We start from the raw sequence: 25,368 nt of genomic DNA on the forward strand, positions 1-25,368 counted from the left end.
TTAAAAAAAAAAAAACACTGGGTGGATTTTTATCATTATAGGGTGGTTGTGTACACACACTGCCAACACACATTTCAGTTCAAACAACTTGTAAAAGTGCATGTAGCATCCGATGACCCCTTTAATAATTCTTGCACTAATATTAGAAAAAAAAAAAAAAATGAAAACTGGAAACTGAATAATATATCTCAGACATTAAACACTGGTAAACGTTTAGGGTGAGAAGGATGCCTCTAGACCTAGAAACATTCACTGACCTTGTCTAACCAGAAAAATTACTTCATTTCATTCAGCACACAAATTATCCAGTTAAAGATTAATAAAGATAATAACTAAATGATTAAAAAGACTGATAAACAGCTATAAAACTACCGTTTTTCATGTTTAATGCTCATGTTACCTTCATGATGGGCAGCAGATCCTCCACTTTATTCACATTTTCCAGAGCCTGCTTTACTTCCTGAAGCGCCCGCTGGTTATACGCCCTGATGGAGAAAAACACGTGCATGAAAATTATTCAAATGTATTAATAAATGGACAATGAATAAAAGTTAAACAGTATGTGAGTGAATGCATGCATGAATGAATTTATATATTATAAAAATTAAGGTGTTTGAAGAAAATAATGAATGAATAAACGAACACTTTTTATAACTGAATGGTGAAGTGTTTGACTGAATGTACAGGGTATAAAATAAAATGTACACTACTGTTTAAAAGTTTGGAAACAGTAAGATTTTTGTTATGTTTTTGAATAAAGTCTCTTATGCTCACCTAGGCTGCATTCATTTGATCAAGAATACAGTAAAAACAGTCATATTGTGAAATATTATTACAATGTAAAATTACTGTTTTCTATTTAAATTTTTTTTTTTATGGAATTTATTCCTGTGACGCAATGTTGAATTTTCAGCATCATTACTCCAGTCTTCAGTGTCACATGATCCTTCAGAAATCATTCTAATATGCTGATTTGCTGCTCAATAAACATTTCTTATTATAATCAATGTTGAAAATATTCTGTTTGATAATTCTGTGGATGAATGAGAGTTGTGAATTAATGAGGTGTGTGTGTTATTAAATTAGTAAATGAAAGAACTAACAAACAATTGTGTTAAGCTTTTATCAGTATATTTTTTTAAAACATTCTGCCTTCCAAAATAAATAAAACACACAGACACACAGACACACACACAGAACACACACACACACACACACACACACACACAAAGAGACTTACCCATGATAAACCAGTATTCTTTCCTTCACAAAGCTGAGAATACTACTGAAATACTCCAGATATCTGATATTAATGATCTGGCCTCTGTGAAACAACAGAAAAAACAACGAAAACACTATAAAACAACCATAGCAATAGAGTTTTAAGTCTGTTTCACACCACAAGTGTGAGCAGCACATATTTTTTCGGCACCTATGTTGACAGGTTAGAACTGGGGTCTCAAACTCAATTCCAGGAACCTAAAATATGTGTTAAAAAACCCTGAATAACTGTGATATACGACTGGCGCTGAGCGATGTGAGTGTAGCAGCTGATCACGGTGCACGCTGAACGCTATAAACATACTAGTTTGCTTGTATCCGTCAAAGTGTTAATGTTTACAAGAAAAGCACTAAATGAGACATTTCACTTGTACGTTTCAAAAATGTGCTCGCAGGCCGCATGAAAACAGGTGACAGGCCAGAATTGGCCCAAAGGCCTCAAGTTTGACACCCGTGTCTTCACAACGAAAGCAGAAGCAGCAGGCAGAGCGTCGAAGCGCTTTTCACAAGACTTGCGGTTTCAATGAAAATGCTTGCTTCAGTGTTTCAATCAGAGAGTATTCTAACAGGAAGTAAAACTAGTCATACTCTGCTCACGCTTGAGGTGCGAAATTGGCTGCATCTTCTCTGTACAGAATTGTCATTAATGATACCAATATTAGCATATACAATATTAGTAAGATTTAATATTGGCATGGTATCTATTTTCATGGACAGCACACTGTAGGGCTGCACGATTTGGCGGAAAAAATATCTAATTTATTTATTGATTAAAATTTTTTTTTTTAAAAATCGAAGTTTTCTTTGCTTGTTTGTAAGGCTACATAAATTGGCCGGCAGTTTAAAAGCTATTAAATAATATCAATATTAATACTATTAATACTAATAATTCTAATAATAATCATAATTTTTACTACTATTAAATAATAATATAAAAATGACAAACATTTACAAATAAAAACTAAATAAGAAATATTACTATTGTAATGTTTCAACGTAAAATAAAAAATATATAATAAAAATAGAAATTATATCATAAAAAATATATAAATAATATAAAACAGAATAATTTTATTCTACATTACAACTTTAAAATTATAATATTAATATCTACTGCTGTCTTAATTTCATTTCATCCAACTAACTTACATTTTGCTGGAAAACCACAGGGTGCCTTTTAAAGCTTCTTTTTTCCCCCCCACAAAATTTACAACAATATCGTTCCTTCGTTACAGTTGTGGTCGTGGAGAAATAAAATAATTATTAAAACTACATGGTTCTAGTTATCATCCTTGGTGCGAATGGCCCTCAAAAGTCAAACAAAGTTCTTAAGCGATTAGGACTAGCCGCTTTACAGAGCAAATGACAGGTTAAGGGCAGATACAGCACCTGATGAGGTTAATGTGGTTGTTAAATCCTCTGCTAAGACTCCTGGCAGGCATCTGTTCCAACCACAGCACAGGCTGGTCTGGATCTGCAATCCTGCTCACGCCCGTGAACACACACACACACACACACACACACACACACACACGCACACCAGCAAAGATCAGTCATCAAGCCCTGGTAACACCCTCCACAGAGCCGTGAGAAGAGCTCAGGAACGCTGGCTGGAATCTGACCTTCTCCATTTCACTGCGATGTCAAACATGTCTCTCCACTGCAGCTGTCTGGTCTTTCCGTTGACTCGGACCTTCGAGTTACTCCAGGTGCGCTGCATGGCCTGCATCACCTCTATGGTGGCCAAGCCCATTGCTACACAAAACACACAATAATTAAAAATGCAATTCATAAGTATCATGACTTGAATGCACCTCTTCTATGATAAGCATGCTTTTTATTTTTGTATACTACGGGGCCGTTGAATGCTTGAATCTGATTGGCTGACGAACGTTCTGAGGTGTGCAATTATTTTCAGGGAAACGCAGGGCGAACGTAGTTCCAGGCAGCTCTCTTGACCGCATTACAGTTCCATATCACTTCGCATAGTTAACTGTAATAACGGAAATTAGCATACATTACCTATACAGCACACAGAAATTACTGCAATCACACGTGCTCGCACACGCACACTACGGTCACGCAGTTTGCACAAAAAGGTGTTGGCCGTTGAATTATTAGAAAAATAATGCCGCTTCGCGTCGTGGCCGCATCACCACCTCGGTGTGCATTATTTTTCTAATAATCCAACGGCCAGGAGTCAATTATTCCTTACTTACAATTCATTTTGATATTTTTTGGAAACAAACGTTTTAATATCATAACGAAGAAAAAAGTTGAAAACCATATTAAGTAGGCATAGGATTTTATTGTTATTTCTACGATGAAAAATGTACCAATAAAATTTATTAAAAATTCATTAAAAAAAAATCACTGCTTATTACTTATTATGAGCAAACACTTGTGGTCCAATCAACATGCAGAAAAAAACAGCATAAATCAGAAAATGATGTCACAGCTTTTGACTTTTTAATGACATTACAAAAAAAGTCCTGTGGTGCAACTGATAAAAAAACAATGATATTTATAACTTCATAATTCATGATATTTGCTATTAAACCCAGAAAATTATAATTAAAATATAATTAAAATATGATTGTTTATGTATTCAAGGTGCAAAGAAAATGTGTTATCAAATTTAATTTGAAGGCTGCACCACATGACTTAATATTTGTCTTTATTTAGTCATTTAAACTTTTCTATATTTATATTTGCATCACTATTATTTAGTGATTTTAAAGAGCTCTGATCTCAAATATAAAAAAATGGTAAAAAAAAAATATTTTTTTAATAATATATGTAAAAACATGTAAAATTACACTGAGATGTATTAAAGTGTTCTTTTTTGAACCACGTGTTATTGATATATTTTTTATTATTTAATAATTTTATTTTATTTAAAATTTTTAATTATTTAATTCTTTAAAAAAAAAAAAAAGTCTGATTGTATTATTAAGCGCTTTTAAAGAGCTCTGACCTCTGTGTACTCTGAGGTTTGGTAAGAACCCTAAAGTGTCGTACTGCATCAGTGCGCCGAGGCGATCCGCTGTACAGATCAGCTTCTGGACTTCAGCAGAGTAACTGTCAAAGTTCTGAGGTAGAACATCTCTACAATCACAAAACAAGCAGGGAATAAAAGAAAGACACAACATGCAAAAGCATACTAATTATCTCATTATTTATACATGATGCCCCAAAACACAAAAGACTCAGTCTGCATCTAAACTCACTTAATATGAGGCTGAAGTCCAGGCTGTTCTTCATAATCCTCGATGAGGAAGGGAAGATTTTTTGCCCAGTGGTTTTTAAAGTTTCCAGGCAAATCCTGATCAACATTATACTCCACAACAGGTACATCCAGATGAGAGTGTAGATAACGGGAGTATTCTATCACATGAGAGACAGAAACAGAGGCATATTTCAACTCCAAATCATTATCTAAACACTTCATAGTAACCTTTTATTAAAGGGGTGAAATCAAATTGATTACAATTTTATTTTTCATGTAATATAATTACTATACTACAAATATACACACACACTACTGTTCACATGTTTGGGGAATTTTTCTTTTTCCAAGTAAATGCTGTGCTTTTGGAACATCAAGGATCACCAACAAAAGGAAATATCACGGTTTCCATGAAAATCTGTTTTTAATACAGATAATAAATGTTTCTTGCAAATGTCAAATCAGCATATTAGAATGATTTCTGAAGGATCGTGTCACTAAAGTGATTTATATGTTTAAATAAAATGTATTTGAAATTGTAATAATATTTCACAACATTACTTTTGTACTGATTTTCTGATTTAAAATAAAAAAAATACTTTTTTTTTTTACACTTTAATCTGAACCAGGTTGATGCATCACATCATTTAATAATGATCTGAAATTAGAACATATATTTACACCTCTATTACAGGGCTCAACAATAAGGATGGAGTGGAACCAATGTGATTTTATTTACTTTCGTGACTGATATGTTTTCTACAGTAAGATGTATGAAACTGCTGTTGCTAATTTTGCTGGATTATGTCCCAAGATAACACTATCTATCTGGCTAACACAGATACTGAAGCTAATAAGAACTAGTGATTATGTAATGTTTGTTAATGACCTAATAAAAAAAATGATTGTGTAATTTCTCACCTCTAAGATATTTGACTTTGAGATACTCGGAGCTGGCTTTCTGTCCCAAGAGAGGGTCGTTGAGCATGGTAAGAACTAGTGATTATGTAATGTTTGTTAATGACCTAATAAAAAAAATGATTGTGTAATTTCTCACCTCTGAGATATTTGACTTTGAGATACTCGGAGCTGGCTTTCTGTCCCAAGAGAGGGTCGTTGAGCATGACTTTAGTCTGAGCTTTAATGCCTTCGTAGAACTGGCCCATGGCCACATGACTGAGACCCTTCATGTACTGACACACTTCATTATAGGGCTCCAGCTGCAGACATCTCTGAAAGACATGATAAAACACACTACTGAAACAAACATCCACAGGACTCTGAGCCCGCGACACAAATCCAAATGTACAACACAAGCGAGAACCGTCATCATCTGACCAGAAGAACTCAAAAATGTGTTCGTTTTGAGATTCAATACAAGAATTAATTAAAACGTTACAAGAAAGAAAAAAGAAAAATACTGTGTTGAAAGAAAAACAATCATGTATAAGTGACTTTAATGAACTTAAAAAAAAAAAATCAATGTTATTGATATTGTAAAGAAGGACTTTGGAGTTGCACTACTCTACACAGGCCATCTTGACTGGAAAAAAATTCTACTTGATCTTCAATAGAGACAGAAAAATACAGTCCCACATAAGTGATGCAAATGAATCTGAGTTTGTAGAAAGAACTTAAAAAGAAAGTTCACCCAAAAATTACAATTCTGGAGTTTACGCATCCTCATGTTGCTGTAAACCCATAAGCCTTTTGTTTGGCTTCAGAAACACAGATGAACGAATGATAATTTTCTGCGAGAACTTAACTTATTGGTTCTTAAAGTCACCATGAAATCAAAATTAAAGTTTTTTGGCTGTTAGTATCAACATGTTAGTCTTAATGTTATCTATAAGGCAGTGTGCTCCAAAACAGTTCAAATGCGGCTTTACGGAGCTCAACGGAACAGCTCTAGCCCAAGCTGTGATATAAACTATTGGCTATTTTTAAAAAGGGGCGGGGCTGCTTGATATGTCCCGCCCTGTCTTCCTGTTTCAGTTAAAATGACGTCAACACAGAGTAACGCTGCGTGTTTAAGCGTTTCAGGGGACCTTTAAGTGTCGAACAAGAGCTTTTAAGCTTCTGTTTACCATATTCAATGTGATCTATGTATGTGGGATAATTGATGTTTATACTTAAATAAAAACCTCAATTACATTTTGATTCATATGGATTACTTTTACGACGTCTTTATGAACTTTTTGAAGCATGTGCAATGGACATTGTGATAGAGGAACAGAAATCTCTCAGGTTGCATTTAAAACATCTTTTGTGCTTCAAAGCTGGACAAAAGTCTTGTGGGTTTTGAACAACATAAGGGTGAGTACAGAAGTTTCATTTTTGGGTGAACTTTGACTCTACTAGCAGCATGTATTGTCAATTACAAAATAAAATAATTTTGAGTTGTCCCTCACTTTGAAATATCACTTAATAGATAAAATAAAATAAACAAATAAAATAATTATTTGCTTACAAGTCTATGGTTCAAGGTATTCTAAAACGATTTTAAAGCATAAATGTGAATCTTTTATTTTTGTTCAAGCTTATAAGAACTGATATTAATTCTTCTGTATTCTTATTCATTTTACTGCAATGTAATGTACTTCCCATTAAAACTGACTATTTACTGGGAAATAATGTTCAGTGGGATTTGATTTTATCTATCAAGTATTGTTTTGATTGGAACATTACATTAAGTAAACAGCCCACTTAAAATCTATTTTACTTCATGTTGTTTTTAAGGATTACTACTGGCAACAAAGAGATAAACATAGCACCACTTGGGACACACACACACACACTTGATTTACCTTAAAGTTGCCAATGGCCTCCTGCAGGCTGCCGTGATGGTACAGCATCATTCCTCTGAGCTGGAGAGACTGGATGTGGTTCTGATCCAGTAACAGAGCTTTCTGGAAGCTCTCCATAGCATTCTCAAAATCACCCAACTCCCTGAACACACACACACACACACACACACACACACACACACAATTGTCTGCAGAGAAACATCTGAAAAAACTGACTGTTAAAATCATCATGAGTCAGTAGCAGCTCACCTGTAAGCCTGACCCAAGCTTTTATATGCATCTATGAAGTCTGACTTCAATTTGAGAGCTTCTTTAAACACCTCTATAGCCTCCTGCATGCAGAAAACATAATTTAAGTAGACAGTTACAGTAAATATAGTCTATTGTAAAACGTGTAAAATGGTAAACCTCTTTTCTTTCAGTCCAGTTCTTACATCTAAACTACATAAGGTTATTTAAAGGGATAGTTCACCCAAAAATGAAAAAATGTATGTTTATCTGCTTACCCCCAGGGCATCCAAGATGTAGGTGACTTTGTTTCTTCAGTAGAACACATATGATGATTTTTAACTCCAGCCGTTGCAGTCTATCAGTTGTATAATGCATGGCAATGGTAACAAAATCTATGAGAGTAAAAAAAACATGCACAGACAAATCCAAATTAAACCCTGCGGCTCGTGACGACACATTGATGTCGCAGATAAACATCAAATTTTCATTCTTGGGTGAACTATCCCTTTAACCAGGGCATTCTGAATTTGGTTTTTCCACTTGTACAAAAGTAACACATCTGTGATTTTATTTTTTTTTATTTACCTTAAGGAGGCCCCTGTGGAAGAAGGTCAGGCCTTTATAGAGCATAGCGATGGGCTGGTTCTTCTTCAGCTCTAGAGACTGCTGGAAATCCTCCATGGCTGCCATATAATCCTGAAAGACAATGAGAGAAAGGAAGGTATCTGTAAATATTATAAAATATTGAGCAATTAAAACAACATCTTTCAAAAGTTTGGAGTTTTAAGAAATATACATTCATAGTTTCATTTAGCAAGATTCATTAAATTGATTAAAAATGGCAGGAAGGATTTTTACACAAAAAAAAAAAATCTATTACACAAACAAACAAACAAAATCCTATTTCACATCAATGCTGTTGTTCTGAACAGTAAAGAATCCTGCAAAAAAATGTATCACAGTTTCAACAGAACAACTATTTCCAACAGTGATAATAATACATGTTTCTTGATTCTTCATGAATCATTCTAATATGCGGATTTAATGCTCATGTGACACTGAAGACAGGAGTAACGATGCTGAAACATATTAAATATATTAAAATAGAAAACAGTTGTTTTAAATTGTAATAATATTTTAACAATTTTACTGTTTTAACTGTATTTTGATCAACTAAATGCAGCCTTGGTGACATTTATAGACTTAAAAAAAAAAATCTTACTGACCCCAAATCTTTGAAAAGTTGTGTATATATTCCTTTAATAATATGTAAAATAACAAGCCAGAATTGATGTATACATTAAAAACCTGCACTATAAATGATTATCTTCTTGTTTATTTCTTTTATCAACGGGGTTGGATAAAAAAATAAAAATAAAAATAAAAAAAAAATAAATTAAAAACCTGCACTATAAATGATTATCTTCTTGTTTATTTCTTTTATCAACGGGGTTGGATAAAAAAATAAAAATAAAAATAAAAAAAAAATAAATTAAAAACCTGCACTATAAATGATTATCTTCTTGTTTATTTCTTTTATCAATGGGGTTGGATAAAAAAAACAAAAAAAAAAAATCAAGAATGGGCTATTTTTCCAATTCATAAGCTGGAATATGACAGGAACAGAACACAGTAAAAAATTTAATTAGTCCAACAAAAGTTTTGCGACAAAATTACATGATTAATTAATACTAATATCTCAAAGCAACAACCAGTTTGCTTTGGAGGTTTAAAAAAACGGTCATGGAAAACTAACAGGGAAGTCACATTAGCAGTTAAAAAAGGTCCATTTTCAATTGTCAACAGTGTAGAGATGTATGTGGCACAGCTCACACAGAAGTTAATTTCAAACCAAGCAGCTTTCTGTTTTTAAATGCAGCAGATCTGCATGACTAGAAAATATTTATCTGCGTGGGGAAATTTTTCACCCTTATGTAAAAATCCCAATCGCATGGATTCTTTTTTAAATGACTGGATTTCATCCATGAAACTTTGCAGATCAACATTACCAGTGAACGCACTTTAAATTACAACCGCTTCATAGTACAATAAACCCTTATCTCATAAGATAAAATTGGTTATTCATGATATGACCCCTACAATTAAAAACTCACTTATCTCTTTTTATATCACGCTGTAGTATTATTATTTTTTTTATGATTCATACTTTTTTCTTCAGTGGGCAAACAATACATTTCATTTACAGACAATTAATTGTTTTGTAAAAACCCCTTCCCCTAACCCACCCAAACAACGTGTCAAGCACAATTATATGTAGATTGCTATCATAAATCCAATAAACACAAATAAACGAAGTAAGCTTAAAGGGGGGATACACTCTTACAATGTGTAGCACCACAAAGACACACTGCAGTATTTATAATGCATCAATCAAGTTACTGTTCAACTGGATAACAATAAATATCTTCACTTGTGCTAAAGCTGACAAACATGAAGTTTCTGGACTCTGTACCCAGACAGAACCAGCGCTATCTTTCCGCTCTGGACATTATATAAAGTGATCTGTAAAAGTGTAGATCTACCTCAAAATCGAAGTGCATCCTGAGAGATAAGACGGCCGTGTCGTGTGTGTACCTCTGATATGAAGAGCAGTGTTCCTCTGTGTCTGTAGAGTCGGGCTGAAGGCTGCAGTTGTATGGCTTTAGTCAGATCAGACAGAGCTTCACTGATGCGGCCCAGAGGAGACAGAATCTGAAATCACACGCTTCATTATTACCACTCATGCCTTATAAACAGTCTTAATTAGCAGTGAAATACATTTTTTATTTTAATTTGAAGGATGTCAATCCCTTGCTCCTCACCTCGGCCCTCTGCTCGTATACTTCTGGTCTGCTGGGCTCCAGTGCAATAACTCTGCTCAACTCATACAGAGCCAAGTCTGCATTCTTTATGTCCTTCAGAGAGAGAGTTACCTTCATTTATATGTACAGCTATGGCTAAAATTGCTCATATATTTGTAGTGTTTGATAAAGCAACATACATAAACTACCGTTCAAATCGTTGGAATAATTAAGATATTTTAAATGTTTTTGAAAGTCTATTATACTCGCCAAGGCTGCATTTATTTGATTAAAAATACTGTAAAAACTGTAATATTGTGAAATATTAAAATAGAAATGTGTTATTTTAAAATTGTAATATGTATTAAAATGTAATTTATTCCTGTGATGTAAAGCTGAATTTTCAGCAACATTACTTCAGTCACACGATCCTTCAGAAATCAGTATAATATGCTGATTTAGTGCTCAATTAATCAGTTGTTATTTGTGCTCAATTATCAGTTCTTGCTTAATATATTTTGTGGAAACCATGGTGCTTTTTTCAGGATTGACTTGAGGAATAGAAGGTTCAATGAACAGCATTTATTTAAAGAAATCTTTTATTGTCATGTTTGCTCAATTTAGTGTGTCCTTGCTGAATAAATTTTAGTGCTGTCAAACGATTAATCGCGATTAATCACATCCAAAATAAAAAAAGTGTTTACATAATATATGTGTGTGTGTACTGTGTATATTTATTATGTATATATAAATACACACACATACAGCATATATTTTGAAAATATTTACATGTATATATTTATATTCATATAAATTATATCATATATAAATATATTTAATATAAAACGCAACATATTTTTCTTAAATATATACATGCATGTGTGTTATATATATATACATAATAAATATACACAGTACACACACATATATTATGTAAACGAAAAAAAATTTTTTGGGGATTTGATTAATCGCGATTAATCATTTGACAGCACTAGTTTTTGTTTTTGGGGGGTTTTTTTACGCTAAACTTTCTATTATGTGACAATGACGACTGGAATAATAGCTGCTGAAAATTCAGCTTTGACATCAAATGAAAAAGTTAAATTTTAAAATGTTCTTATAAATTGTTTTTAGTAGTGCTGTCAAACGATTAATCGCGATTAATCACATCTAAAAGCGCTAGTTTTTACTATAGTTTTTGATTAAAAAATCTAGTCTTAGGAGACTTCTTTCAAAAACATTTTTTAAAAATCTTAATTATTCCAAAGGTTTGACTGGCAGTGTTAAACAAAAGACTGACCTGCAGACTCTTTTTGCCGTAGGCTATTCCCCGTCCATAGATGGCACTGACCAGCTCAGGATCTCCCTGGTGACAGAGGACAGTTCTTTTGTGAAAAAGGGCTTATAAAAAGTTCACTATTACCACACAATCAACTTCTTGTTTAATACTACTACTCAACCTTAGTTAGGGTGTTTCTGTTGATATTAATTTAACTGTATACTGATATACTAATATTTCAACATAAAATGGCCTTCACAACTTTCACTTCTAGAATGCGGATATAGGATATTCATTGCAAAAAGAAAAAAGAAAATACAAGCAACTTTATATCCAACTGAGTGGATCATGAAAAGGGTCCAATAACAAGGAAACAACAAGATAACCAAATGATTCAGCCATGTGACATCAAAATGTGGCTCCTCTGAGCTGCGCGTTCACACTGTGTGAGAAATTCTTTGCAATATTACTTACTATAGCAACACTATTAATGCTAAAAAGAATCTGTCTAATTTGAGTAATTAACAAAAAAAACACAATACAAGAAGTAATAGTAGTGCAAATGGATTTTAATAAGCTTTTTTTATTTATTTCTTTTTATATATAAAGCTTATTTATTTTATTTAAGAGCTGCATTAACTACATTAAACTATATTTTATATTGTTTGATTACTTTCAGATTATTCTTGCATTTTTAAGACATTAACAGTAGTCAGTTGTAGAAATAATTAAAGGGATAGTTCACCCAAAAATGAAAATTCTGTCATTAATTACTCACCCTCGTGTTGTTTCAAACCCGTAAGACCTTCGTTCATCTTCAGAACACAATTTAAGATATTTTTGATGAAATCTGATTAATGACAGAATTGTCATTTTTGGGTGAACTAACCCTTTAATTATTACAAGATCGGAGCTGAGTTTACAAGTAATTATGAGTTCTGCGAGGATGTGAATGCTTTTAACAAATGGGAACTAAAATATCATGCGCAACAAGGCCAGAAACTTTAATTATGATGCTAAATGGGGGACAGCGTTGATTTCATGTTGATTTTAACACCAAAAAAACATTGTATCATTATGTTTACTTCAGTCCCAACAAAACTGACCTGTAGCAGTAATGAGAAGTGCTTGATAGCTTCATCATACAGGCCATTTCCAATGAGAACATAGCCAATGGCTGAAATAAACACAAAACCGTGTTAACAGAGAACATCATCCAAAGACAAGCACAAAAAACACACTTGCCAAAGTCAAAACAATGAGCTGATACACACCAAGTTCTTCATTGGTATTTTGGTTTTCCACAGCGAAAGGAAACCGACGCTGTTCGACAAACAACTTTGCCTGATTCTGTGGTGACAGAAAGAGAGAAAGAAAAACATGTCAGGAAGTCTGTCAACCTCTAGCAATCAATCCAACCCACCAGTGCTTGCAAAAACAATGTGAAGAGACCCATAATTACAGAGGATGAGAAAAACACCTTTTTTTGTGCTGGATAGGAAGCGTTTTGGTTTAGGCTTGACACTCTTTTTTACAGTGTTCTAAGTTCTAAAGAGCAGGTGTTGAAGGAATATTCACCTGAAAATGAAAATTCTGTCATCATTTACACACCCTCACACACTTTATGACTTTCTTTCTTCAATAAAACTCAAAAGGAAAAAAAAAATATTATTGTACCAGTGTCTCTTTTTAAGTGAGTGACGTGACATGTGGCCAAGTATGGTGACCCATACTTGGAATTAGTGCTCTGCATTTAACCCATCCAAAGTGCACACACACAGCAGTGAACACACACACCGTGAACACACAACCCGGAGCAGTGGGCAGCCATTTCTGCTGCGGCGCCCGGGGAGCAGTTGGGGGTTCGGTGCCTTGCTCAAGGGCACCTCAGTCGTGGTATTGAAGGTGGGAGAGAGTGCTGTACATTCACTCCCCCCACCTACAATCCCTGCCGGTACGAGACTCGAACCCCGCAACCTTTGGGTTACGAGTCCAACTCTCTAACCATTAGGCCACGACTCCCCCCCCTCTTTTTCATGCACTTAAAATTGCAACTGCAAAGAAAAAACAACATTAAAGCACATTTTATGGTGCTTTTTATCATTTTAGAGCTTAAAAGCCCCAGAACCCAGTCACTTAATCAATATTCTTCAAAGGTTCTGTGTTCAAAAGAAAGCAAGTCAAACCGAGAGTAAATAAACAATGACAGCATTTTCATTTTGGCCTGAACTAATCATTTAACACAGTGTAATATAATGCAAATGCAACTCACAAGGATTTTCTCTGCATTGAGTGAAAAGATGGACTCGCAGGGCGGGTTGCTCCCCTCTTCACAGTCCGGATCCTCCAACTGCAGGATAGCTGACTCTGAGGGACCAAAAAACATTCACCGGCTGTGACAGATAAAAGGCTAACCAGATAACTTTGGCTTGAACTAAACGTAATGAGTATTGTTTTTCAAAACTATACACCATCTAGATAACTGCTTTCTGACTGGCTTTGATAGCCAGTATAGATTTGTCCATGGATTTTAAAGGGATAGTTCACCCAAAAAAAAAAAAAAAATTTTTTAATCATTTTCTCACCCTCATGTTGTTCCAAGCTTGTATGAGCTTCTTTCTTCTGTTGAGCACAAAAGATGATATAGAGAAGAATTTTGGTAACCAAACAGTTGATGGTACCCATTGACTTCCATACTATGGAAGTCAATGGCTATATGGAAGTCAATGGCTACTGTCAACTGTTTGGGAACCAGCATTGTTCAAAGTACCTTCTTTTGTGCTCAACAGAAGAAAGAAACGCATACAGGCTTGGAACAACATGAGGGTGAGAAAATGACGACATCATTTTTGGGTGAACTATCTTTTTAAGGATGCCTACAAACTTTCCATTTCGACATTTGTGTAATTTGACTAGCTGCTACGGAGCAAAAGATAAATCTGTGCCAACATACCAGAATGTCTGATTAAATGCACAACCTTTGACATCAACAATAATATTTATTTTGCTTTCTTGAATATTTGAATATTATATAGTTAGCTGCACTATAGTCTTTTTCCTCTGCTTTTTATTATCTATAAAATTGTCTTCATATTGCTTCATACCTCTGTATCCATAATGCACAAATTAGCTCAAAAAGCATGAAATGTGACCCTGGAGCACAAAACCAGTCTTAAGTCGCTGGGGTATATTTGTAGCAATAGCCAACAATACATGGTATGGCTCAAAATGATCGATTTTTCTTTTATGCCAAAAATCATTAGGATATTAAGTAAAGATCATGTTCCATTAAGATATTTTGTAAATGTCCTACAGTAAATATATCAAAAGTTAATTTTTGATCAGTAATATGCATTGCTAAGAACTTCATTTGGACAACTTTAAAGGCGATTTTCTCAATATTTTTTGCACCCTCAAGATTCCAGATTTTCAAATAGTTGCATCTCGGCCAAATATTGTCCGATCCTAACAAACCATACATCAATGGAAAGCTTCTATCAAAAAATTGACCCTTATGACTGGTTTTGTGGTCCAGGGTCACAAATTACTTAAGCATGAAATTATTAAACAATCCACCAATAATAGGTAAGGTAACCTAACATAACCTAATCTCTTATACACTATGGAACACTTAAGTAAGTACATTATGTTCTTTCATTATGTGTTACTAGGATTGTAATTCAAGACTCCTTTGGATCAAAACACAACCTGAAACAGAAGACCCAGTCACCATGGTAATTTGGAAAAATGCCGTATTTACTTCCTATAGTTATTGTTACTATTGAAAACAGTGGACTCTTGCTAATTGTGTTTTCAAGGCACTCATTTAAGTTACTTCAAAGAATACCACTATCATCTCCAATCCCCACTGTAATGCCAAGCTACATCTGCTAAAAGCAATCTTGAACTCAGTGACACCCAATAAAAATGTTCTTGTTGCATGTTTATTTCGCCATTAGGACATGCATGAGGCACCGGGGCTTTGCATGCATGATCCGCATGAGTTTCTACAAGCATTTTGAGAGTTTCTGCATGTGTGACATGAGTTGCTGCATGCATGATGCGAGTTTCTCCCGTACGGTCTGAATTTCTGCTTGTATGATCCCGTCAAGCTCGTTTCACTGTAACGTTAAGCGGAAGAGAGTGAATCAGATGCACATTCTATACACCAGGACGTGGCAGAAGCTCACCGCAGTCCGCCGCATACTCCTCCCACTCGGCCGGAGAGCTGCAGCCGTGCTTGTGAAGGTCGCTGTTGAAAAAAGTCAAGGTGGAGAAATACTCGCTGGATAAAATAGCTCCGCATAAGTACAGCAGCGACAGAGCCGCCAGCACAACACCCCCGCCAGCAGGTGCCATGTTGTGAGTAATGTTATGAGCAGGTGAGGAACGGTGTAGTCTGGGTAATGTAGTTGCGTGGAACTAAATCCCTACTTCCAGCAGTGGTGACGGAGGATAAAAGAACTACATTTCCCGTCAGTAGCCTGATAAGCCACGCCTCTTATGGAGATTCAGGAAGCAGTAGGCGTGTTTTAGTGCTGTCATATGGAGAATGGCACCGGGACTGTTTAAATGCGTCGAGTGTAACGAAGATGCAAACGAATTGCATCGAGATTATAGCAACGGAATACTGAAGATCACCATATGTGTGAGTGCATCATAAAGTTTAGAATTTAAAGTTTAGTTTGTTTTCTCTGTACTGTTAGCATGGTTAGCATGCTCACAACAACATAGGCCTGAGGTAACGTTACTAATGCACATAGTGAAGAGCACGGCAGTTTGTCACTGTTACTTCAGTAAAAAAAAAAAAAATTCTGTATTTATGTTTTGTTTTGTTTTTTTGCTGGAAAAAAAAGAAACAGTTTCACCATTATTGCCCAGAAAAAAAACAGAAGCAAAGAAAACAAATACGGTCCCGTTGCAAATTATTGTTATTGACAGCGAGTACCTTTAAACATTTTTTAAAAACTCTATTGTCTGACGCTGTGAAGCCATCTTCCACGAAATATCTGCATTTGAAATATATTATAAGCTTTTAATGGCTTTCAGCATAATGTAAGTACGTTATAAAACCCAAAACAAATATTTCACGAAAAAATATGCATATACAAAATCAGTGTTTTAGCTAACATGAATTGCTATTCATAAACTGTCATTCAAAATTGAAACTAACTGATGTGTTTTTTTTTCTTTCTCTCTACAGAGTTCATGCAAGAAGCCCGTTGACAAATACATTGAATATGATCCAGTTATTGTTCTGATAGATGCCACTTTATGCAAAATCCAGGCCTTTAGACATATCCTCTTCAACACTGAGATCAACGTAAGTTAGGGTGACCATACGTGCCATTTTCCCAGGACGCGTCCTTGCCAGGATTTGTTTTGGCTTTGTTTTTTCCTGTTTCCATGCTTGCTGAAGGTAATGATCGAAAAGTAGTTTGACCAATAACATGCAGGCATTGTACATAATGGACCAATCATGGTGTGTGTGAGAAGGTGGGATCTACGGTCAAAGCGATGCAATTACGCGTACATAGGATGTGTGTTCGACTTAAAAGCAGCGCGGCTCAGATCGATCAGTGTTTGACATCAAAGTACCTCGAGAGCATTTTGAAAGCATAAGGAACCGTCTGTATGGTATTTTGATGTCATACACCGATCGGTCTGCACACGCAAACAAAGCCAAAACCTAGATATTTTAGGCAATATAGAAATCCTGGCCAGGACGCGTCCTGGGAAAATGACACGTATGGTCACCCTAACGTAAGTAAAACTTGTATACTCAGTTTTTTAAAGGGGTCATATGATGCTTTTTTAAAGATCATTATTTTGTGTATTTGGTGTAACAGAATATGTCGACATGCTTTAGGAAAAAAATATGCATACTGAAGTATACTGCGTGCCAAGTACAGACAGTATAAATAGTATACAAAGTATTGAGTTGTGAGCACAGCCTCTGTTCCTCTCTCTGTAGATCCACTGGAAACTGTGTGTGTTCTGTCTGCTGTGTGAGGCGTATCTGCGCTGGTCCCTCCTGCAGGGGTCCCAGGCCAGCGATGACCCCGCTGATATCATCCGTTACACTAAAGAGTGGGAGTTTTACTGCATGTTTGCACTGGCTGCACTGGGTAATTAAAATTATTCAAATGGACTAATTGAGATGTTGAGTAACAACGTAGCTTATGAAATCTTATGAAAGATTTAGGGGTTTGTAGTCTATCTGTTGAAAGGTCTATTCTGACTGTTCTGTAGGCTTACATTATCATTGATGATAATGTTTTACGGGAAAGGGTTAGTCCCCTTTAATTCCCCTTAAAAAAATCAAAAGGGGGAAAACATTTAGAATAAAGAAAAAAGTTTCTTACAGTACATAAACTACTGCTCAAGAGTTAGGGATAGGTAGGATTATTATTATTATTAATTTTTTTTTAAGAAGTCTGTTATGATCACCAAGGCAGAATTTATTTAATTAAAAATACATTATGAAATATTACAACTTAAAATAACTCTTTTCTGTTTAAATATATTATCGAATGTAATTTATTCCTGTGATGCAAAGCATCATTACTCCAGTCTTCAGTGTCACGTGATCCTTCAGAAATCATTCTAATATCCTGATTTTGTGCTTATAAAAACATTACTTATTATCAATGTTGAAAATTATTTTTATTTATTTTTTTAGATTCAGAACAGCTTTTATTTGATTTATCTGACATTTTTTGTAACTATATACAAGTCTTTCCTGTCACCTTTTTGATCAGTTTAATGCGTCATTGCTCAATGTAAGTGTTATTTTCCTAAAAATATAATAGGATCTGTTCTTTTACATTGCATTATTTTCTTACTGTAATATAGTAGAATTTTATTACATTTGTGAGAATGTCTAGAATAATGAGAATGGAGAAAAAAATCCAAAATTAAACATGTGGATGCCATGTAATTGTCATGAAAATAATAGCACCCTGCTAAAAGAAACCTTAATATCGTTTTCATTTTGCAAATTATTATTATTATTATTATTATACATGTACTACTCTTATTGTAGTTGCAATACAGTAATTAGAAACTGAGAATATGTTTTGCACTTTAGCATAATGAGAATTTGGGGGGAAATGTACATTATCATTAAAACAATGCAGAAATTCTCCTGTGTTCTTTGTGTTTTTCTAGAGTTGGCCGTGTTCTGCATAGGTGTGTTGTTCATTCTCTGGACAGCGCAGCGCTGCTGTGGTTGCTCTCTAGAATTCACTCCACTGTTGAAGGCACTTCTGCTCTCCAGCTACGGCAAAGTGCTGTTAATCCCAGCTGTCATCTGGGAGCACGATTTCTCCCCGCTCTGCTTCAGCCTCATACGACTGTTCGTCCTGACCTCCAATTCACAAGCCATAAGAGGTGAATATCAACTTTTATGGAGTCCATACACGTTAAACACACTGACAGGCAGCGCAAGATAACCGTAAACACTCTTTCATTCACATGAACACCCAGAGGCAACGTGAAAAGTCCACATCACACTCACTTTCTCTTTCCCACACATATGCGTTCGCACAGAGGATTGTATTGTTGGTCCGTTGTTTGCGTAAGGTCTTCACGGCTGTGCTAACCACCCCCAGCAGTTCCTGTAGTGTGTGCAGATGGTTCACCAACACTGTTATAGGGATATCAACAAAACATTGTTTATTTAAAGGGACAGTCCACATCAAAATGAAAATTGCCTGAAAAATTACTCACCCTCAGGGGATCCAAGATGTAGATGAGTTTGTTTCTTTGTCAGAACAGATTTGGAGAAATGTATCATTACGCCACTTGCTCGCCAGAGCATCCTGCAGTGAATGGGTGCCGTCAGAACGAGCGTCCAAACAGCTGATAAAAACATCACAATAATCCACAAGTAAAATAAAAAATCCACAAGCTGAATGTTTGTAATCCATCATTAGGATGTGTTTAACTTTAAACCGATTCAGTGAATAAGTGGTCTAGTCTGAATCCGGAGAGAAATATGCACGGTTTATAAGCAAAAGCACTCCAAAACAGGTATGCTGAGGGCAACAGAGGACAGACTTTTTCACTGGAGGAAATGTTATTATGGTTTATGGACTGGCATTTTGGCCAGAGGCTATGGTTTAAAGCAAAATAGCATAGCCTTAATGATGGATTTGTTTCTTGTAAACACAGTTTTTCACTTCACAATAGGCTTGCCGCGATAGATGGTGCTGACGAAAAGAAACGAAAATGCAAAAGCACCTGTTTGGCACTATTTAGAGTTTTTGAAAAGCCTGCTGACTTTTGCCGTTTATCTAAGGTGATTTTGGAAGTTTTTTTTTTAAACATTCGTTTCTTATTTAATTGGTTCCACATTGTTTGCTGATTTTTACTTTATTTAAACTTTGTGTCATTTATTTATTTTATTTGACATCAGGGTGTATGCCGTGCCTCCAAGCTTTCTTACTCGTTTTGCTAATAAACGTTCTATGTTTCTTATTTATTTGGTTATATATTATACATATTTACTTGTTTCCAGTTTTGTACATTTAAACTTTATGTAAGTTATTTGTTATTTTATATTAGGCATAGCCTGCCCTATAGCATGGTGTATTTTTATTTGTTTTGTTAATAAAAGTTCTATGTTTTATATATAGGCTAAAGTGAGTTTGACGTTGTATTTTGTTGTTGCATTCGAGCAATTGACGCCTAATTGACGCTAATTCGAAAGTGAAAGTAAAATGCGCACGGTGCTTTTAAGCTATTTAAAAGTGAAGGAAAGTGAGGAAAAGAGGGAACGCCCCCGCGGTGATATCGGTATTACCGGTGTTGTCACACGTCGATTCACCGGTGGGAAAATTTCCTCACCGTCACAACCCTACTTCACAAGACATTAATTGATGGGCTGGAATGGTGTGGATTACTGTGATGTTTTTACTCTCATTCTGACGGCACCCATTCACTGTGAACTTAACTACAACTTGGGTGGTCTCAGGGTGAGTACTTTTTTGTTTTTTAGCAAATTTTCATTTTTGGCTGAACTTTTCTTTTAATGGTGATTAATTTTGGCACCTGAGTGACTGGTAACCAAGACCTAACCAAGAAAGAAAGAAAAAAAAAACACTATAAAGTTAGTCCGCTACATTGTGATTTTTCTAAAAATATATGATAATATAAAAAATTATCAAAGTGTGGGCAAATGTTAGTGTTCTTTAGCACATCTGGACACAGCTGAAAGATGCTTTAAATGTTTTGTAATGTATATTTCAGTGACTTGCTATTCTTGTCATGTGGTGCAACCGACATGCAGGGAAAAATATAAAACATGAAATTATATTATAGCGTGAACACCTGCAAACCCTTATGACTGTATGTCAATAAGTGTACAAATATTCGGAGTACATTATGAAATTGGCACGTGTTTTAAACTACATTTTTAAAATGCATATTTCCTTTATCACGGACACATTTTGTGTTTCCCACGTTTCAGTGATTCTGAACTGCAGTCGGCGGCTGTCTCTCCTGGCGGTGTGTGGTGGCTTGCTGTTAGAGACGTGGGTTGCCCAGGCTTTAAAAACACTGCAAGTCTGTTCACAAGACTATCTGTCAATGCTGTCTGTAGTCTAGAATCCAGGAGTCCGGATGATGCTCTATGAACTGAAGCAAAACTTTCTTCATGTATGACTCAAGTCCTCCTTGCCATCAGCAAAGAAAGTTTGAATTACAAAACTGTTTGCCTTGTAAAATCTCAGAGGTGTGCTTGTCATTACTTCGGAGATGTTGTTTGATCAAGATGTTCTGCCCAAAGGAATTCATTGGCAAGTCCAAGTGAAACTAAATGAGGTCACAGAGAGCAAATTGTTTATCTTTACTATGGTTACCACATGGTTATGAGTTTTTACCTGCTTCTATGTCTGGTTTTATTGAGCTAGCTCCATTTAAGACCAGTCGTTGTCTTCACTTGTGAATTCTCCTCATACAGAAGAACTAGTTTGAGAGCAAGCCTGTGCAATTTTCACAAAATCCTGTATGTTTCTAAAGACTTTAAAGGCAGAGCTTCACACTCCTGAGGTCATTTGTCAAATTCCTCAATGAGCTCTGCTGAGAGAAGATGTTAACTCAATTATAGTACAGATGCCTGTGGGCTAGTGTCGACACCATACTGTAATGATCTGAATGCCATCTGTTTTTATTGGGTTGTCTTTCTTACTGCTGTAATTTATCCCTGTTACATAAATGTGAAGTGTGGGCCTTCAGTATGAACTTGTACAACTTGTTCTGATGAAACTCGGGGAATAAATCTTGCACTTATTTGTGAAACTGAATGTTTTGTAACGTTTAGCTGAGGGGGATTGTGGTTATTAAAGGGTATGTTGGAGTCATTGTGGTTTTGGTTCAGATTCATATTTCATAACTTTTAAACCACTGTTTAAAAGTTGTAAGAAGTCATGCAACAGAAAAAGATTTAGTATACAGCATTGAAGAGTGTAAATTTCATAACTGATGATTTCAGTATCAAACTCAAAGCAGGAAAACGTAATATTTATTTTCAGATTTGCAATTTAAAATTTAAAACCTTGTCTGTGTGTGCGTGTGTGCGTGTGTGTGTGCGTGTGTGTGTGCGTGTGTGTGCGTGCGTGTGTGTGCGTGCGTGTGTGTGCGTGCGTGTGTGTGCGTGCGTGTGTGTGCGTGCGTGTGTGTGCGTGCGTGTGTGTGCGTGCGTGTGTGTGCGTGCGTGTGTGTGCGTGTGTGTGCGTGTGTGTGTGTGTGTCTGTGTCTGTGTTTGTGTTTGTGTTTGTGTGAGTGTGAGTGTGAGTGTGAGTGTGAGTGTCTGTGTGTCTGTGTGTCTGTGTGTGAGTGTGTGAGTGTGTGAGTGTGTGAGTGTGTGAGTGAGTGAGTGAGAGAGTGAGTGTGTGTGTGTGTGTGCGTGTGTGTGCGTGCGTGTGTGTGCGTGTGTGTGTGTGTGTGAGTGTGTGCGTGTCTGTCTGTGTGTGTGTGATTGTGAGTGTCTGTGTGTCTGTGAGTGTGAGTGTGAGTGTTTGTGTTTGTGTTTGTGTCTGTGAGTGTGATTGTCTGTGAGTGTGTGCGTGTCTGTCTGTGTGTGATTGTGTGTCTGTGTGTGTGTCTGTGTGTGAGTGTGTGTGTGAGTGTCTGTGTGTGCGTGTGTGTGTGTATTTTTGAAAGATCATTTAAATGAATATATATTTGTTTGTCAGTGTATGGAGTGGAAATATTCAATCCACACTGAATATATTTTGTCATATGAAGATTGTTATGACTAAACAGGTCAGTGTGGAACGTCCACAAGTCAGGACAGGTTTTTAAATATCTTTGGTGCTTGATCACACTGGTATTCGTTGTCGTTCCTGACATAGGGTTTGGTTCAGGTCTGAAGAATCTCTGTGTGTCTGTTTCATAGATCAGTATTGTTTAAGAGTGAAATGGCATGCTAAATAAGTCCTGAAATGAAATTATCCAATAAGTAGAGAATGTAAGGTTGGGCTGCGCTCAAATTAAAGTCAATTAGTTTCAGTCATTCTTTGAATAGCCTACTGTATTGTTTTTCAGATGCCATCTGGGTAAATTTAGCATATATTCAGTGTCATAATTTTCAATAAAGAGTACAAGTTAGAAAAGTTAAAATGATGCTACAACAGGCCTGCTTCCCAATGATATGAAAACTAAATAGTTAAGGTCTTGGATGATGATCAGTCAATATAGCATTCCATGCTAAAATACACAGGTAACAGAATCGGTCTCTCTATTGTAGTCTGAAATACATTATTTTATTATACTTTTCTAATTAATTTTAAATATATTATAAAATATATCTTATATATTTAGAGGCCAACTGCTAAACAATGTTAGGGGAGTATATATGTGACCCTGGACCACAAAACCAGTCTTTTGTGGACCACAAAACCAGTCTTAAGTGTCAATTTTCCGAAATTGAGGATCGGACAATATTTGGCCGAGATACAACTATTTGAAAATCTGGAATCTGAGGGTGCAAAAAAATCAAAATATTGAGAAAATCACCTTTAAAGTTGTCTTATAATATAATATACATATGCACCAAGCCAACACGCTTCATTTTCATCTAGTTTAACTTGATGTACTAAAATTAAAAACGGCAATAAAAAAAGATAATTAAAACTATACATACATATTTAAAGAACTATTAAAAAAACAACCAAATGACTAAAACTTTAACTACATTTTAAATAAAACAGAAAATACAACAAATAAAAATGAGAGAGAGAGAGAAGTGTTTTAATGGTCATATAGTGACCATTACAACATATTGTCAAATAAACCCAGTGAAGTGCTGCACTGAGCTATGAACAGCTCTGAACCCTAATACTGCTTTAAGAGGGGGATGGGCTGAGGACAAAGGTCAGCTCAAACATGTCAAGAGAAACCCATACCCTCATTCTTCAGTGACATTATAAGAAGAATTGTTTTACAGTTTTAGTTTAATTGTATTGTGTTTTAGAAGCATGTAATTAAATCTCTTGATTTGTATGGATTACTTTTTGAAGCTTGGAAGTTTTGGTAGAATGGACTTTCATTGAAGGAAAATAAATCTCTTTTAGGTTTCATTAAAAACCAGTAAATGATTAGATAATTTTTTATATTTTATGAACTATCCTTTTATAAAATCCTTCATTTCTTCATAAAACTGTGCACGAGTTCACCAATAAGGTGTTTCCCCTGCTATTAAAGGGGTCATATGATGCGATTTCAATGCTTCCTTTCTCTTTGGAGTGTTACAAGCTCTTGGTGCATAAAGAAGATCTATAAAGTGGCAAAGACTAAAGTCTCAAATCCAAAGAGATATTCTTTATAAAAGTTAAGAGTCAACCACGCCCTCCTAAAATGGCTCGTTCTAACTGGATAGCTGGCCAATCACAGCACACCTCGCTTATCAGAACGATGAGCTTTGTAGAAATCAACGCATTTCAGAAAGGCGGGGCATAGAGGAGAAACAATAATGTACATTATGTGGAAAATAATGTGTTTTTTGAACCTTAAACCACATAAACACATTGCATTACACCAAATACACAAAATAATGTTCTTTTTAGCAACATCATATGACCCCTTTAACACATGTAGTGGCTCCTTTACCACGCTCTCTGCTACACTTGTCTTTCACTTGTTGGAGTTTGAGCAGGAAAATCCCTGGTCAACGTGACGCGGACACAATCAATAAAGATTACAGTAATCCAGCTCAATCTCCTTGAACAGGTGCTTAGGCCCAAACTCAGAGGTGTGGATTTAGATTTAGAGATTTAGTGCACAGCAATAAAACACCCTCATATGGAAACAATGAAGACGAGCATCTAACCTCCCTTTTGCTAAAGGACACTGTATAACTGTGCATCAGTATTGACATAATATCCTATTAAATGTTCTGAGATATCGAGTTAAAGAAAGCGCAGTTACACTTGTGAGCAATGGAATATCATAATATCATCAGTGGCCCGCAGCTGTGTCCAAAACGCCACACTCACGGCTATTATTCATCACCTCAATATTCAGCATGAACTTGTGACTTTTTATCCCATTGTCAGTTTGTTCCTGGCAGATCAGGGCAAGGACTCAGTGTTCTGCACTCTTAAAAATAAAGGTGCTTAAAAGGTTCTTCATAGCGATGCCATAGAAGAACCGTTTTTGGTTCCACAAAGAACCATTCAGTCAAAGTTTCTTTAAAGAACCATCTCTTTCTTACCTTTTTATAATCTGAAGAACCTT

General features: G+C 35.5%; 2 protein-coding genes across 3 annotated transcripts in view; one reads left to right on the forward strand and one right to left on the reverse strand.

The window, feature by feature from the left end:
• The window catches only part of LOC107685749 (tetratricopeptide repeat protein 13), a 25,480-nt gene extending 9,471 nt beyond the window's left edge, over nucleotides 1-16,009 (reverse strand). For both annotated transcript variants that reach the window (XM_016482451.1, XM_016482449.1), the window contains exons 1-17: nucleotides 15,819-16,009; nucleotides 13,901-13,995; nucleotides 12,903-12,978; nucleotides 12,735-12,805; nucleotides 11,650-11,715; nucleotides 10,371-10,463; nucleotides 10,144-10,260; nucleotides 8,134-8,244; nucleotides 7,567-7,649; nucleotides 7,318-7,459; nucleotides 5,568-5,742; nucleotides 4,512-4,668; nucleotides 4,259-4,389; nucleotides 2,904-3,036; nucleotides 2,671-2,763; nucleotides 1,241-1,324; nucleotides 401-485 (exon numbers count right to left, since the gene is read on the reverse strand). In XM_016482451.1, the coding sequence (XP_016337937.1) occupies nucleotides 401-485; nucleotides 1,241-1,324; nucleotides 2,671-2,763; nucleotides 2,904-3,036; nucleotides 4,259-4,389; nucleotides 4,512-4,668; nucleotides 5,568-5,742; nucleotides 7,318-7,459; nucleotides 7,567-7,649; nucleotides 8,134-8,244; nucleotides 10,144-10,260; nucleotides 10,371-10,463; nucleotides 11,650-11,715; nucleotides 12,735-12,805; nucleotides 12,903-12,978; nucleotides 13,901-13,995; nucleotides 15,819-15,987 (1,881 nt within the window). In that variant the 5' untranslated portion in view covers nucleotides 15,988-16,009. The remainder of the gene's footprint in view (nucleotides 1-400; nucleotides 486-1,240; nucleotides 1,325-2,670; nucleotides 2,764-2,903; nucleotides 3,037-4,258; nucleotides 4,390-4,511; nucleotides 4,669-5,567; nucleotides 5,743-7,317; nucleotides 7,460-7,566; nucleotides 7,650-8,133; nucleotides 8,245-10,143; nucleotides 10,261-10,370; nucleotides 10,464-11,649; nucleotides 11,716-12,734; nucleotides 12,806-12,902; nucleotides 12,979-13,900; nucleotides 13,996-15,818) is intronic.
• Nucleotides 16,010-16,144: 135 nt separating this feature from the next.
• Nucleotides 16,145-21,930, forward strand: LOC107685788 (protein ARV1-like). Its single transcript, XM_016482506.1, has 5 exons — nucleotides 16,145-16,276; nucleotides 16,832-16,951; nucleotides 17,603-17,756; nucleotides 18,799-19,020; nucleotides 21,101-21,930. The coding sequence occupies exons 1-5, from the start codon at nucleotides 16,181-16,183 to the stop codon at nucleotides 21,235-21,237; spliced, it is 729 nt and encodes a 242-aa protein (XP_016337992.1). The 5' UTR covers nucleotides 16,145-16,180; the 3' UTR covers nucleotides 21,238-21,930.
• The last annotated feature ends 3,438 nt before the right edge of the window (nucleotides 21,931-25,368 follow it).

Source organism: Sinocyclocheilus anshuiensis, unplaced genomic scaffold (genome assembly GCF_001515605.1).
Source record: "Sinocyclocheilus anshuiensis isolate Anshui unplaced genomic scaffold, SAMN03320099.WGS_v1.1 scaffold617, whole genome shotgun sequence".
Lineage (NCBI taxonomy): Eukaryota > Metazoa > Chordata > Actinopteri > Cypriniformes > Cyprinidae > Sinocyclocheilus > Sinocyclocheilus anshuiensis.

What these genes read in the sequence shown, in the direction of transcription:
- LOC107685788 (XM_016482506.1), top strand. Translation starts at nt 16,181, where the DNA reads ATGGCACCGGGACTGTTTAAATGCGTCGAGTGTAACGAAGATGCAAAC. An exon ending in TACTGAAGATCACCATATGT is followed by an intron (nt 16,277 to 16,831) that starts GTGAGTGCATCA and finishes TTCTCTCTACAG; the next exon opens with AGTTCATGCAAGAAGCCCGT. An exon ending in TCTTCAACACTGAGATCAAC is followed by an intron (nt 16,952 to 17,602) that starts GTAAGTTAGGGT and finishes CTCTCTCTGTAG; the next exon opens with ATCCACTGGAAACTGTGTGT.